The sequence below is a fragment of the Argiope bruennichi genome, chromosome 3 (assembly GCF_947563725.1).
Source record: "Argiope bruennichi chromosome 3, qqArgBrue1.1, whole genome shotgun sequence".
NCBI classification, from domain to species: domain Eukaryota; kingdom Metazoa; phylum Arthropoda; class Arachnida; order Araneae; family Araneidae; genus Argiope; species Argiope bruennichi.
This window is the reverse complement of record NC_079153.1, coordinates 4,778,421-4,796,151: the sequence shown is the minus strand read 5'-3', so window position 1 is coordinate 4,796,151 and position 17,731 is coordinate 4,778,421. Positions and strand designations below refer to the sequence as shown.

General features: G+C 30.2%; 1 protein-coding gene across 1 annotated transcript in view; it reads right to left on the bottom strand.

Annotated features, from left to right (window-relative positions):
• The window catches only part of LOC129964288 (muscle calcium channel subunit alpha-1-like), a 293,395-nt gene that overhangs the window by 7,709 nt on the left and 267,955 nt on the right, over positions 1 to 17,731 (bottom strand). Inside the window, exons 42-43 of the mRNA XM_056079056.1 lie at positions 1,839 to 2,080; positions 438 to 749 (exon numbers count right to left, since the gene is read on the bottom strand). Coding sequence (XP_055935031.1) covers positions 438 to 749; positions 1,839 to 2,080 — 554 coding nt within the window. The remainder of the gene's footprint in view (positions 1 to 437; positions 750 to 1,838; positions 2,081 to 17,731) is intronic.

The following is a 17,731-nucleotide window of genomic DNA, read 5'->3' as shown; positions in this document are numbered from 1 at the left end:
ATTATAAATTTTCTTTAGACATTGTATAGGTTTATTGAATACACTGGGCATTGAGTTTCCAGGTAGATGGTTAGAGATTAAAAAACATTGAAATTATACTCCAGTAAATGTCTGAAATTGAATTCTATCTTTACAATGGATATGCTGCCAGTTTTATTGGGAAGTGTAGAAATGTAACATAGATCTGAATATGGAATGTTTCCCAGAAGTAAACATTAAGTCGGATTCTTACATGTTTATATAGTTCCTACTTTTCTCCTCGTCAAGCATATTTTACATTATGGATTTGTAGAAGAGCATGGAATAATCCCTTCTCTTAATCAAATAACCAGGTATTCTTCAACGGTCTTTGTCAACTCTTAAAGTGTATGCATCTTTTAAGAAAAATAGTGGAAATGTGAAAATTGTTCTATTAAAAAGAGGTTTTAGTCACCCACCTTAGGAAACTGGTACCAGTTGCTTCATTCTTCCCCGCAGATGTCCGGCTGTGAGAGCTGGATGTATTACTCTCAAAACTCTCCACTTTTGCCAGAGGACTCGGGCTAGGCTGGTTGGATCTCAACGAGCGAAGTGGGATGTTCTCCTTTCCCGGAGAGTGTTCCGATTCGAGTGTGAAGCTGCCCTCGTAGCTACTGGCACTGCCCATCACCGAGTAGTTGATCTGGGGTGCAATTGGCGGATTAGTAGGAGATACTTGAGTGGAAAGCTGTGGAGACTGATACAAGTAGACGTTGTCGACCGATACGGAGCTGAAAAAGAATGAACTATATTAAATCATTTGTTTACATTAGATGTATGCAATGATAGGACTTGGCCTGATCACACGTTTCAGTCAGCAGATTTTTTATTTTTAGGGTAATTCGAGAAATAAAATTCAGTATGTTTGATTAAAATAAAATCATACCAAATAAATGAGACTGTAAATAATGGTCATCATCCCACGAAGTCAATATATAGTCAAATATACTATATACATTCTTGTATCCTTCATCTGTAGAAAGTTTACCAAAATTTACTAAGGTACTTTCAGATACTTAGAAGATTAAATAACATCATAGCTATTTCGAAACTTTAAAAGACAGCGATCCATAATTAGATAAGAGTTTTGCTTTGCAACTACATTATTATCAGCAGAACAACATACTACCTCCTTACAATGAAATAAATTAACGTAATGTTTCACGGATTAAGAATCTACCATATCTCCAAGCACTGCAGAGTATTGGTGTGGTGGAACCTCGGATTTGAGATCTTTCGATTCTAAAACCAATATTTTCCCATCGCGGTACCCAAATCCTGAGTATTACTATGTGCTCGCTTCGAATCACATTAGATAGAACAACTCATAACAACTAAATTTGGATACAAACAGGACTTCATTTGTAAAAAATAAGGTCCTTATTTGTAGTCCTTATTAGTAGAAAATATTATCCAAGCAGAACCTTATTATAGAAAATACTAAATTATGAAAACATCTGTGGAAGTTAATAAATTTATCACAAAAGATTAAGATAACTGAAATAAAGTCTCTTAAACTGTAAATAGAGTAATCGAATAGATGAATTTTGGAGATGCAAATTGAAGTTAGAGAATGGTTCTTTCAGATTTCCTATGATTTAAAAGTAAAATAAAAAAATATTTAAAAAATTTATTTTGATTGAAAATATTTGTATACATTTCTTTTGGTCAGATAATTTTAAGAGCCTCAATTCATTATAAAAATAAAATTTAGCATTGAAAATCGCAGTAAGAGACATGGAATAACAGAAAAGTATCTAACATCTATTTCAAATTTCTTAATTTTTAAATTTAATTTTATTTAAGAATAAATTTTTTACCTGGATTTACTTCCCCTGTGTATAGCAAGAGGCGATGTAGTAGTAGCACCACTTGATTCTCGCGTGAAGCGAATGTGATTTCCAGGCATGTGGGATTTGGGTGAAGATGATTTGACGTCCAGAGAGTTGGTGGGGGAAACCTTCGCATGGGACCGAGCACTGTTCGACTTGAGGGAGCGGGTGCGTTTGAGGGGTGCGTGCCGAACAGAGTGCCACATGCTCCCGAATAAAGAATGGTTTCTCTGAAATGACGAACGCAAAGAGATTAGAACACAAATTATGATAAAATATGTATCGCTGTCTCATGCAAATAACAGCAATCCTACAGTTTCATTCATAGAAATAGCAATGAAATGGAAGGGATTAAAATGGAAATAACGTGATATTTTCTAAACAATTATAATGCATTATTACTTTAAAAATAATACACATCATAATGAAACATTTAAAAAGCTGGATGTATCATATTCACTATCGAAATGTATCAAATCATAACTGACCTTTTTTATTTTAATTTGTGAAGAATGAAAAAAGAAATAGAAATTAATATGGAGTAAAAAAAAAAAAAAAAATACTTTGAATACATAATTTTTTAAAGTAGAATTCACAGTGAGTTTGATTTTTAAGATGCAAATTAAAAATTTGGATGGAATTTTAGATTTTTCTGCCAAAAAATTTTGAAAAAATATCACATCAATTTATAGAATTTAAAATATGAAAATCAATTAAAATAGTACATTTCTTCTATGAGATACTTTAAAATTTTTGACTATTTTATTTTGAAACTAAAATGGAATTGAAGAATATTAAATTACCAGAATGAATTATATTGTATTTTTCCCTTCATGTTGTAATATGCAGAAGTATTTATTTAAAAGAAAACCAAGCTAATTTATAACGTTAATAGATAATTTCTATTTTGACTACTTAGATTTACTTTACTGTCCCTGTAATGTAATAATAAGAATTAAATTTAACTGAACGATAATATCACAGTTTAAAGATAATATATATTGTTATTTTATGGACAATTTTTCTTAAACCAAGGAATTACAAATTATTAAACTTTAAATTTATTATTATTATTGTTTTCTTTTGGTATGGATATTTATAGGAGAGTAATATAATTGAAAGAATTATCTAAATAAAAAAATAACTGATGAAATTGAGACATATTGACATTTAAGTCAGTCGCATAGTTTTTATATAATATTGTTTGCATTACTTAAAAGCTTACTCAATATATTTACCAAAATGGGAACCAAAACTAAGAGAACAAAAACTAATATTGAGATTTATATCACTGTCATGCATTTTTGTAAATCATGCACTTTCAAAAATACACTTAATTACAAAAATACATAAAAGTTTTCTTTAATCTGTTCAAATAAAAAAATTATAATTCTTTCTAATAACAAGTACCACAAATGAATGTAAAAATTGAATTTTAGCAAATTTTCAACACAGTTATTATTATTTTTCATTTATTTAAGAGGGAAAAATAAATTGATTCATATCCTTATGAAGAGCAGCGTATAAAGACCTCGAGATATTACTTACAAGATTATCAAAAATGATTTATTAGTTTTATATACAGTAGACTCCCGATTATCCGCGGGAGGGTTATCCGCGCCTGCCGCAGTAAGTTTTTTTTTTTTTTGCTTCTAAGCAAAGAGAAAATGCTTTCAAAGCAAGAACTGAATGATGAATGACTGATGATTTTTCAAATGACTGATTTCTTCAAAAAGGTGCAGTTTTACAGTTATGCTTTTGTAATTACATAATACATTACAGTATTAAAACAGTACATATGTATTCATTTTTCTGTGTATCCTTAATGCCTCTCGTAAGTACAAAGCTTTTTTCTGTTTTTATTAACAAAATGCATTTTAGGTTAGTTTTGAGTGATATACTAGAATATTAAGCGTTAGTTAAACATTTCCTGCTGTTTATTTTACGTTTTATTGTAAATAAAACGATTTTTCAAAGTTGGAATGACTGTTTTCTCTTTTGCTATACCCGTTTTTAGCTTTTTTCGGATTATCCGCGATTTTTGTTTTCCGCGGATAATCGGGAGTGTACTGTAATTCTTAAAGATTATTTCAGAGATTGGAGCAATTAACCAGTTCTGAAAATTTTAGGAGGGATGTCCTTCAAAATAATAATATGAGAAGAATTTAGATTTTCACACAGGATATTTCAATTATGGCATAGTAAATGTTCTAAGAATAGGTTGTTAAAAGACGATTCGGAATCACATATAAACGTATGTTGGAAACATGAAACGTAGTAAAACTCAGGTATTAGAGCATTATGTAAGTGAACAAAATGCATTCTGTTGATAACAATCGGCATATTTTCGATTTGTAATTGTAAATCTATGCGGAGTCATAGATATTTCAAATTGAATTTGAAAACTCTATCATGTGGATGCTTGGAATAATGCGCTTCTTTGAAGATTTCCAGTACATATAGATCATCCATTAATGAAATTATCTTCTAACTAGTCGTTTTTAGCGACCCATTCGAGCTACAGAATTCGCCATACATATGTTTTGGGCAGTAGAGATGCATCTCGAAGGGATTTTTAAAAAAAATGTTCATTGATTAAAATTGAAGTGAAATCCGTCATACCTTCCTAAAATATTTCATTTTTTAACCATTTTAATATATATATATATGTATATTATGCCAGTTTAATCGCAGTGTGACTTTTTTGAATTTTGACAGTTTTTTAAAAGTATTTTTTTTATGATTTTCAACAATAGATTTTTTTATAATGATATTCAAAACTTTTTCATTGATTCGTCAGTTATGTTTAATCGCGGGTTATCTTTCATTTTTGGAGTCTAAGGGCCAGCTAATCATTTAAGCATCACAGGATGAGCCAAAAAGTGAAACTGAGGGCCCATGAAATACGGGGCAAAATTCGAGATAGATTAGTCAGACACTTCTTAATGGTGCTATGATGTCTTGGGATCAAACTTCACTTGTGAAACTCCTACTTTGTTGAAAGAACCATGAACATCACATCAGGTATTCATTGATTTCATGTTGAATAGAAATGCGACAAATAGCTGTTTTTGCGTAATGAGTCCGATCGTTTCTTTTATAACTACATAATAAATTCAATAATCTGATTACTTTTGGGAAAGTTTACAATTTCTGTTACAATAAGCAAGATAATTATTATAAATTTATAGTGAAACAAACGGAAACATATTGACATCTATAAAAAACTACATTCAACTTTTTAGCTTCATTTCTCTGCAATATTTGTTCATATTTTTGTAATTTTAAAAATATGAAATGACAGTTTCAACGTATGAAATCAAGAAAATCAGAATAAAAATGGCCAAGATAATACTTCTGTTAGAGTGCTTTCGTTGAAAATTTGCTGCATCTATCAGAGTTAATTTCTATTTCATAGGAGTCATTTTCTAAGATAAAAAATATTTGTCGATATTACTTAGAATTAATTATTTTATAAGAACAGAATTTAAATTTACTCTAATTAAAATATCTTCCTCTGAAAACAAAATGTTTTATTGAAAAAAAAAGCTATGATTTTAGCTATAGAGCCATTTCATTTAATTAATCTTTAATATTAGATGGTTGTATGTATTTTGATCATTTTTTTTCACTTTTAAAACGCATTTATTGAGAAAATTTGTATAATATATATCAATCCAAATATTTTCCATCATTTTCTACAACTTTTTCCCATTTTAGCCCAATAAGTCTTGCAAATGATTGTCTTCGAACTTTTTGGTACTCCAGGCCGTTCTTTGTCATTGGCATCGAAATCATCACTCTTAAGTTAAAACCGACAACTGGGATAAGACGGAGCAGTATCACCATAAGTTTCTAAAAGTGTCTGATGGGCTTCGGCCGCAGATTTCTTCAAATCAAACAAACAAACAAACAAAATACAATTTGGAGAGTTCTATGATTGGAGTTTTGATACACTGAATAGCTCAAATATACTAAATGGAAAACTTTCAAAATGATAATAATAAAGTAATAGTAAACTGGTAAAACCCAAAACCTTTGGCGTGTATATAGATACTTCGAATGTTTACCAATAGATGTCGTTGATTAAAATACATGCAAGTATCTAATATAGAAGTATTCTAAGGAAGTAGTGTGAAAAAAAAAGAAACAAATAGAAAACAGTTACTTGAAGAAGGTATCAGAAAAGGGTAATACTGAAAAAAAAATAGATTTCCAGAAAAGAGTTTTAATATCAAAATGCAACAGAACTTTCAATTAGTATTCAGATTTGAGCTTAATAAAGTGTGGTAGATTGTTTTACTACAATTTTCATTTGATGTATTCATATAGGGAAATATTTGTACGAATAATAAAAAAAACTCGAGCATCCTATAATTCACTAATTATTCATTTAAGAGGAAAAAAATGTATAGCATTTATAGTATGATTTATTATTTATAGATTATTATTAATTTACTTAGATGTAAAAAAATGTGTCTTTTAGCATTTCTGCTTGTATTAAATACTCTGTCATAAGAAATAATAAAAGCAAACGACTTTTTTTCGTGTCATCTCTTGCCTTTGGAATATATGGTTCCGAAGATGGAGTACTGCTATTTATTTTATCAGAAGAAATAACAACGATCCTTATTTGCATGGCAGCAAACGCATTATAAATTTTATAAATAATGAAAAGATTAAAAAAGAAAAGCTCAGATGATTCATTGAGGAAATAGAACCAGTTGAGAACATTCTCCGCAATCATAAATGTGGAGTGTAAAGGCCAAAAAAGTAACAGATCTTGTAAATTGCGCGTAACAGATCGGCGTGTAGAACCAATGAGCTGAGAGTGTAATAAATATTTCAGGGTGATCTGGAATGATGCCAAATGCTTGTCGTCCTGACAGATCAAAATATTCAGAGCTATTTTAGAGATATACCTGTATATGTGCGTCTGGTTGTTAGGAGCTACCTGGGCTCATTTAAACGGTGAGTCAGCTAAATATTTATATTTCTTTTTTCTCTTCCACTTTAACTCATGTTCATTCATTCAAATACCTTGAACATTTACTCATTTTCAATTCATGTAAGAATAAATAAAATAGATTAATAATTTTGGAGCAGCTATGTGATCGACAGCTAAACAATATTTTGAAACTGTCGATAATTTACTCTTCAAAATTGAACTAAATATAATTCGAAGCAAAATATTTTACTTTTATCAAATAAAGGAAAAATATATCTGCTTATCTATTATCGCTCTACAGACCACTTGACTTATTATTATTATTATTTTTTAAAATTTTGATTTACTGAAAATCAAATGAATATTTTGGTCCCTTTTTGGTGAAATTTCCGAAAATATTATTGCGCAAAGCAATTTTTATCCCATTTAAAAATTCAAAAATATTGTTCTTTTATTAATAATCATTTAGTCTGAATTAGACAACAGAGATTTACTTAATATGCACAGTTTAAAATATACTGTTTTTAAAAAGCACTATAAATATTTCTAATTCTCTATTTTCCCCAAAATAATTATTACAGTAGTTGATAGTGCAACGGTACAGCAATATCAATATTACATAATTCCGAGAATCAAGCTGGGATTTTTAAAATGGTGATTGATTCTCAAGTGCATAACTGTGCCCTGTAACCAGTATTAATATTTAATATTTTAATACACATATATAAATAGGAGGAAAAAAATGATTGTTTTTTTATTAAATTTTAAAAGTGGTAATGAATCGTACGTTTCAAATACAATGAATGAATTTTATAGCTAGATGTCAAAGTTTGTGGGTAGATTGATTCTGTATTAGTTTCATTAACAAGAATAATTTAAATTAATTTTCATTCTGATTACTATTACATATGCGAAATTATGTAATTCGTTATTAATAATAAGTTATTATACTTAACAAAATAAATGAAACGAATTCCTATTATTATTTATTCAATATTCAAACCTTTCAATGAATAAAATATGCATAAATATATAATACTTCAAACTAATCTGAATTTAAGTATAAAATTAAACATCTTAGTATAACACTTAAATAGGGGTCAGCAGTCTGTATTAATTAGGAACCATTTTTAGAAATATATTTATCAAAATACTGCTAACTGAATCGTAAGTCAACAACTGGAATTGTGAAATAGCCTTTTGAAAATTGAGTCTAAAATATTTTTATTTCAGTTGAAATTATTTTATCTTTGATTTGGATATTGCCATCAAGAAAAAGAATTTACAACCAATTTTCACGAAATATTGCTATGCATTTTTTTTTTTTTGTATATTTCATATTTTATTGTTTATTCACTTGAAAAGATCAACATGTTGCCGACCTGTAAAGTAAATGACTGACTTAAAACTGAACTGCATTTTTATGTAATGCTTAAATTGATATAATTGGTTGAAGACGCAAAAAAATGTGTGTGTAGAGTTTTTATATTTTTGCTTACAATTTTTTGCTTCTAATGAAATAGTAAATGAATAACTTTAATTGCATTTGCTTCATCATAATATGCCATTTAAAGAACATTTAGTGTGAAATACAACTTTCATATTTGCAATAAATTTGTATAAGTATTAACCAAAATCTATGATATTAAAGATGATTTATATTATCTTTAAGTTTTCACATATTGTGATCAGATTAACATTTTTTACAGATGATTTTTAATGATGAATGTAAAATTGTTGAGTGAAACGAGGAGTTTAGCACTTCCACAGTTAACAATATCTATAGGTTGAAAGCTTTTGTTGATGAAATTCAAAAATAAATGGGTGGAATAAAACGCTATTATTAGTTTAGTTATATTTTCTTCTGGTTTTTAAAACAACACTAGAGTTCTTTTGGGGCGGACCTAGTCATTTTGAACCACGGTCAGACGACGAGAACAGGTCCCTGGGCTGGTACCCCCTCTCCAAGTTTCCATACCACACTGGACGTTTGACCCCGATGAATGTAAAGTGCATCAGACCCGCTTGCGCGGCGGTTCTTCATTAAAATCGGGTTGCGAGCTTGAAGCCTTCCGGGCACGAAGCCGAGACCTTACCACCAGGTCATCGCGGCCCCAAAATTCTGTTATAGCATGACTTTTATGAACACAGAAGTCATTAGTATATCTCAAATCAAACTGTTTTTAATAATAATTCAATGAAAAATGATTATTAATGTCTAATCGAACAAAACAAATATTGTGCCAATAAAATTTCTTCCCCTGCATCATTAAATGATTAGAATTCCGCTCCAATGACTATACTAATGTATATATTCGCTATTAAACGAATAAAACATTTTGTACCTCTATCACGTTATATCAACCCTTGTGAAATAGTATAGCACGCATAATATAAAAATGTGATATCGATCGTCATTTTCAACAACCTAAAAACCAAAAAAGAAGAAAGCCACTTTCATATTTCTTCACCACATTTCTATTAAAAAAGAACGCTTTTGATAGATCGTTTGCTATAAAATTTTACAATGTTTTACCCTATATCAAAATGAATATACTTTAGAAAATGAGATGGCATTATTAATAAATGCTATGACTGAGCCATGGTTGACAGTTAATAATTTCTCGGAAGAATTTTACTTCCTCGCATACAAAGAGAAAATATCACAATCGCTAAACATTTTGAATTCGTGATTTTGATGAATCTCCACATGTCAGAATCGGGAAAAGATATTTTTGGAATTATATCTGTCAGTTTATGAACATGATAATTCAAAAATGATTTGAGCTAGCCTGATGGAATTTCGTATGTGAACTTCACATCCAATTTGTAGATTTTTGTAAAATTTTGATCGAAATCTGAATAAGTCTGTCTGTCCGAATGCAAGTGAATACGATGATTACAATACACAATGGTGGATTTTAAATTTGGGAACAGTATAGAGAGCTAGGCAGAAAAAGTGCCACAAACCAATCAATATTAACAGTTTATTTTCCTAGTAGCCAAATAAATGGGTTTATAATAAAAATACAAACTCAATGAATGATAAAATGTACGGATATGTTATTTCACCGACTTAGTTATTAGAATAATTATAAAACCAAAAATCTTCTTTAATAATGGTAATGTAATAATATGGATCCAGGAATCTAATAGATAAATAAAAACAAGTACCTATTCATGAAAATGACTAAAATTGGAAATATTACCTTAAAAAAATCATGAACACAATAAAATGCTCTGAAATTTGAAACTATTGGCTATCTTATTAAAAAAAAAAAGGGGGGGGGGAGCTTCATTATGTGCACAAACTACCTAAATAAGTCACTGTAAAGAGAGCTAAATAAAATTTAGTACAAAGTTTCTGCATCTCACTTGTAGATCCGCATGAAATTTGGAACCAAATTCGTCAAGGCTGACCGTCTGTCTGTCTATACTTTTGCATTCATGTAAACGTTATGACTAAAAAAATACAGTCATTTAAATAAATAAAATTTGGCATGTGATCTTATGATTACAGAATAGTTCTTTGTTAAATTTTAGTTTCATTGGGTTAGGAAAAGGTGTTCAAAGTTCACATTCGATTGTCTGGCACTTGTGTATTGACCGCATGCCTTAACATCATAACATACTCCACCACAGCTAACACTCGTTTCATGCCTTAACATCATAGCACTCGTTTATAGAGCTGACGCAGCCTCTTTCCGGTTTGATATAGGGGTCACATGAACTCTAGAAACATATGGAGGTGTGATGTAGTGTTAAGATGTTAAGGCATGTGGTCAATACACTAGTACCAGAAAACCAAATATGCCAGCAATGAATCGCCAACTTGATTCAAATAAATGATATGTTCGTACGAAAGATCAATATTTCGTAGCTATTGTTCGCACAAGTACCGGTTTTCCTTATTATACCATGAAACATACTACGTGTGGGATTCTAAAAATAAAAAAATTGAGCATTGTGGCATTCATGACCTGGCTAAAGGTCCAAAATTTTACACGGGGAGGAGGGAGATAACATCTTTATTAGGAAGAATGCTAGAAAATTGTGAAAAGAACCCTATCGCCAGTTTATCTTTGAACAACGAACAATTCACGAAACAAAGAAGACAGCCCTGTATATATAAAAATTGAAGAATTGCATCTCACAACCATCTATTTTCATTTGCAGGAGGGATAAATAAAAGGAAATGCGATACCAGAGTGACGCTATCGAAGGCGAAGGACAATGAATGGAAAAACAAAGTTGGAAATGAGAAGTGGAAACTTTTATATAGCCACAGAAGATTTCTGGAAAATGATTTAGCAATAATTAAGTACATAACATTTCTTTGTGCACTACAGGGTTTAACTGTATTGTCTTATTTTTTTTTAAAATTCTTCTCTGAAATAATCAAAAAAATAAAGCTTACTCAAACTTTTAGCTCGAAACATTGTGATAATTGCATGCTAACGTTTCAGGTTTAAATCTTTTGTTTTTACATTGTACTTAAAATGCTTCTTTCAAGCGCTAACGTATATATAAAAAATACCTAATATCGTCTCAACGCACTAATATAAATTGAGTAACTAAAAAGGGCCGTGGTGGCCTGGTGGTAAGGTCTCGGCTTCGAAACGGGATGGTTTCAGGTTTGAGACCCATTCCACCGAAGAACCGTCGTGTAAGAGGAGCTGGCGTACTTTAAATCTGTCGGGGCCAAACGTCCTCCCGAGTGGTGTGCTATGAAAGTTTGGAGTGGCGGGCTCCAACTCAGATATCGTCTTCGTCATCTGAACGCTTTTCAAATTGACGAAGTCCGTTCCAAAATAGGCCTAGCATTACTTTAAAAATGGGACGTTAATATAACTAAATTAAACTCAGTTACTAAAAAGTGTTTTTGTAACATTTATCTAAAAAAGTTTTAATTTTACTTAAATTAGAGAAATACACAGTAGAGAGATATAATTGATATTTTGAGAATTATCAAATAGCATGTCACAGTCATAAGTTTGAAGTGGTTAAAAATGGATTTTGTGCGATAATATGTTGTGAGAAAAAAAATGCTTAAATTTTGTTTATTTTTTTATTAAAAATCTAATTAAAATTTAGAAATCCTTTTTCTCAAAGAGAATGTAAATTTGATATTGTTTTTAAGGGATACCAGATTTAGTCGTTCTAAATGTTGCCCTGAAAAGCGATTTTTTAACCATGCATATCACAATTAACGAATAATATTCCTGTCTACCAATATAATCAGATTAAAAGTGATTACATTTCAGGACCGTAAAATGATCTAGAATCGGGAACTGTATTTATCTTAGGAATGAAGAAAGCAATACTGTTATTATATATCTTGGAAGAAAAGGCTGAAAATTTAAGAGTCATGGAATATTGAATGAGTCTGTTTTGCTAAGTTAAGAGACACCAACATAGTCATATTTATTTTAACCTTTATATTTATCGACAATTTCCTCTTCTTTTCAGCAAATGCTTTAGTTTAGTTGTATTAACGTAACAATAGGGCTATTTTGGGACGGACCTTATAATTTCGAACCACGGTCAGACGACTAGGAAAATAACCAAAGCTGGGCCCCCTTCTCCAAACTTCCACACCACATCAGCGAGAGGACGTTTGGCCTCGACAGACTTAACGTGCACAAGACCCGCTTACAGGACGGCTCTTCGGTGGAATCAGGTCTCGAATCTGAGACCCTCCGGTTCCAAAGCCGAAACCTTACCACCAGGCCACCGCGACCTTTTCAGCAAATTCACTAATCTATCTGAGAGCAAAAACCAGTTGCCAACTGATCATGAGAAATGTTATATAGATGTAAAGATCGAAAGACATAGTTTAATATTTGATGTATTCATTGTATCTCTTGAATAAATTAAAAAAAATATATATAAGTTACAGTAAATCAATGATCATGCAAACCATTTCCATGCACATTGTTTTCAAATGAATTATATTAACCTATTAGCTATTGAAATTTAAATTCGGCAAAATATAACATTATTTTTTGAAATCATTTTTTTAAAATAGTCTCTTACAAAAGAAAATACTTTTCATTCAACAAAGCATGCTATTTTTCAGATCGAAATAATGAAAGTCATATTTGTTTCAGAGAAAAAAAGGATTTGTAAAAAAGGCTTTGATTTCAATATTTCATTTATTTTAAAGTTAGCATCACAATTTATTCCTTTATAAAATTTCGTTACTTGCCGTTTTGTGTATTTTCGATAATTAATTACAGAATATGTAATTCTGCTTTTAAAACAACGCATTTCTTTTGTTGGATAGAGCGAAGTGAACTTGTTTTAAATCGAATTGCACGTATCTCTATTAATTTATATTTCAGTCTAAAAATTATTACATTTTAGCATTTAATTTAGAATATTTCTTAAATTAGTTTATTAAGAATTGAATAAAAATTCATCCATTGTCTGATAAAAGATAATAAATACTTCACATAAAAGGTTAAAATAAAATTAATAAATTAAATCCCGGGTTTTGTAATATATTCTTGAAATGAAGTTTAGAAATTCCTAATCTTACATCTGCAAAAGAAGTAGTATTTTCTATAAATATATAATCACTAAAAATGAGCCTTTTTGAAATGTATTTCCTGAGACAAGTCATTCGTCATCAAAGTTTGAAACGCGGGAGGATGCACCAAATTATCTATATAATCATTGAAATTCATGCTTAATGTCATTATTCAAATTTTTTGAATAATGAATTGTTTGAGAAATATGAAAGAAAATATTGAAAATCTTATATTCACTTCCAAGGATTCCAAAATGGGAAAAATACATAATTTCTTAAAACATACATTTTATTTAAATAGATTAGATGAGAAATAGTGCGAAACATTTCATCCTTATTTGTCTTTTTCTTTAAAAGTTGTTTTCAAAAACATATGGTTTGGGTTTGAGGCTACTCGAGACTGTTTGAAGACGGGCATCATAATTTTGAATCATGGTCATATGAAACCTGAACTGGGTTTCCACTCTTAAAGCCAAATGGTATCAACATGAAGATTTTGGTCAATGACTATAGTAACCATTGTAACGCTTCGTTGGATTCAGATCTGAAATTCTCATTCCGCCATTCTCAAGGGCGAGACTCTACTATCAAACCACTGCGATTCTTCAGTTTTTCTTTAAATAATTTTAAAAAGTAAGACTTTTTTCTAAAATATATTTCACAAAATTCTACATTAACAATAATATGTCTTTTAATCGAAATTTCGATGGAATTGATATGACAGGAAAATGTTTTATACTGTATTAAAGTAGTAATGTAAAGAGGTCGATTTTGGTACTAATTGTTCTATCATCTCTACTGTCTCATTAAATGGAAATGTAATAACGTCTTGGGAATTCTGTCATATTCATTTCCTTATAATAAGTTTTAGGAATTTTAAACATTCATGGCAAACTTCATGCTCGGAGTTTTATAACTTTATTTAGTTGGATATTGGTGTTTAGGTGGATGTTATTTATCAAATGTCGATGTCGACGGAAATGAGCAGACTGATTAGGCTGCTAAAATGGTTATCGTTCTTTTTGATACAGTAATACACATCTTAAGAAATATTTCAAGAAAAGTTTCTTCTTAATGTCCGACATAATGGAAGTCTGAAATTAATAAAATTCTTCAATTTAGCCTCTTATACAGAAATGGAGTGCGTTTAGAAATAGATCAAGAGACACTCTTCTCACGGATCTATGTATTGATCATACACGATTCACACATCTCCATTTACTGCCAGGAGAACCATCTCTTTTTTGCCCACATTGTAACTGTGCTTAAAGAATGATCATTGTTTCGCTCGTAACGAATACATTTCTTCCAGGAGATTCCAGAATACCTTTCTGTATCGATTGACAATAACCATACGTTACGCTTTAATTAAACCAGCCTTAACTTTAATCAACCAGTTAATTCTAAATTTAAACCAATCTTACTTTTTTATCACTTTGGAATTGTTTTTTCATCACTATTTCGGTTTACTTTTGCTAATCTTAACATTTTCTTTGATCATAACAGATTAAGTATTCTGTTTTAAATAAAAAGAAAAAAAAATCACATCTTATACGTCTCAGTCTAGCCATTAAATGGCTCCTGTGCCAGTAAGAAAAAAATACAACTATCAATTTTACGAATATTGCGAATATTTCTATAAATTTTCTTGCATTAGACTGTGATGTCTATGATTGACATTTCTTTGTTTTGTTGTTTCTGATATTAAATGAATGACGAGTTTGGCTTGTTTACATTAATGTCCCGTTTTAAAGGACAATTTTGGACTGACCTCATTTTAATCCGCGGGCAGATTAAAATGAGGTCAGTCCACCAGAACTGGTACCCAACACTCTCCACACTTCAGCACCATACTAGCGGGAGGAGATTTGGCCTCGATGGATTTAATGCGCACCAGACCCGCTTATACGAAGCGTCTTCGTCGGAATTGGGTCTCGAACTTGGACTCCTCCGGTACCGAAACGTGCAGATCACCAGTGGTGCCGTTGGTCCCTTACTACAAGGTTACCGCGGCCTTTAAATGGTGACATCTTTCATTCTGAGACGGTTATCTATTGGTTCCATTGAGTGAGAATTGCTATCTAGCGGGCCTCTACCCATTTTTTTTATCGAACTTTGGCGTCTATGAATGGCTTAGTTTGAAATTGTAAGTTCAAAAATGCGATAATACTATGCATTAATATGGCAGTTAAAAGGTTGAATTTATCTATTTTTATTTCTGAACTTAAAGTGTATTACTAAACTATAACTTTTTAAAAGGCAATAATAAATTGCATATTAACATGTCTTATATTAGCTCTTATTTTAGAAAGATTACACGTAATTTATTTTTTACTGGTAGATATAACATACAAATGCATGCAAAAGATCTTCATGATTCTTTTTTTAACATGCAAATATTGGGACTAGACTGAGGGGAAAAAAAAAAAAAAAAAAACTGCCCTGGAAGCAGACAAACTCCTTTTATTCAATTTACAAATTTGGGCTATTTAGTAGGAAATGAAGATTTTATTTTTTCATCTTATACTAAATAGCCGAAAAATGATAAAAAAATTATAGAAATACGGGAAAAGTATAAGATCATAAAACAGATATGAATCTAAAAATTTTAAAATGTTAAAGTTGTATAGTTTCATTGTAACATTATATTTCACCTTCAAAACATTTATATTTTAGAAAGAAAAGTAAGGAGTAGATCTGAAATATTATACGAAATGAAAAGCAAGGGATAAAATTCAAAACAGAAATGACATATATAAAAGAGCGACAAAATGCATATTTATTTTTTCATTATAAAATGCGATATTGTCATAGCAAAACCGAGCTTTATATGAGAATCAGAAAGACAAACTTAACGATTTACTAAGAGGGATTATTGATTCATTTTGGATGAAGAAAACGGTGAAGTTAATATAATGGAACATGGAACATTGCAAGCATTTCCAGTGCTACATTTGCTCTGAGGTTTTATTCAGATTTTTTTATTTAATTTTTTCACTTCAAAATGCAAATCTTCAAGATTTGTTTGATGAAAATGTTGCTGACTTTTCATCGACTTTTTAAAAATATTTTAGAAAATCCCATACATTTATCAAATTTATTAATATTTTTAACTTAATCCTATTTATTGCAAAAGAAATAATTTCTGAAAATATTTTCTTCTAATTTTGAAAGTAATTTCATTTAAAATGCGTCACGAATGAACAATATTTTAAAATCAAATTAAAAGTAAATAGGAGTAAAATTCATCTCTTAACTTACTCTTAGATCGGATTTACACTCAGCCAGTTATAAGACGGCCAGTAAGCAACGCATGCGTAGAAAAGGGCTGATTTATGTTTGCCACAATTTCATAAGAAAGATTCAGGTATTCCATGTTTGGTTATAAATTGCCGTTTTGGCGCCCCAGAATTTTTCTTTTTCACTGCGCATCTTATTAAAATGATGGATATTTACACGAAGAGAACATGATGAAATAAAAAAAAGCCGTTATACTTAAATTTGGAAAACTAAAGAAGAAAAATGACAAATAAAATGAAAAAAAAAAAGAAAAAAAAAAAAAAGAAACATCGCATCGAAAAAAAGAGTGCAAATAATGCGGAATTAATCTATGATAAGTGATCATTTATTTCACATAAAAAAACCCGCCATATTCTACAAACGCATGCGTGGTAAGCAAAAAAATTCAATCCAGAGGCATGTTGTTGTCTCTTCTAGACAATTACTTGCCATCGACTGAATGGCATTTTTCAACCTTTCTGTGCATGCGCTACCTACTGGCACGCTTATAACTGACTGAGTGCAAGCCCAGCATTATTTAAGACATTAAATGGTATTTCTTTCCCTATAAAATCATAAAGAAGATTTGAGATATTTAAGCATACTCTCTAGAAGAGCAGAATTTTTCGCTTTTAGGTTAATTTCTATACTTTGACCTACACATTTAAATATAAATAAGGATTTTTTAATTTGTTGTAGAAGTTATTCACGTTATTATATAACATGAAATGAATTTTTTTTCTCTCGAATATTTTTATTTTCTGTGATTTCCATTCACTTGACATTCATTTTTTTCACTTTTGACATTCATTTTAGATTTCTTTTTCTTCTTATTATTGTGCTGGTAGAAATATCCGTCGATTGGAGCGTAGAATTTTATTTCGGAACAAAAGTTTCAAAAATTCCGAAATTCTCTACAGATGATCTGTATACTGAACTCGAAATTTAAGAATGGTTTTGACTTCATCAACTTGATGAATTTTTCAGTATCAGTTTTAGTATTACGCAAAATTGTAAACATTGTCTTTCATTTTTGAATGAAGAATGTTAATGACAGTTTAAAATTTTTCTCCACATATTTTAAAATTTTTAATTTTTGAAAAATTATTAAAATGAAATTTC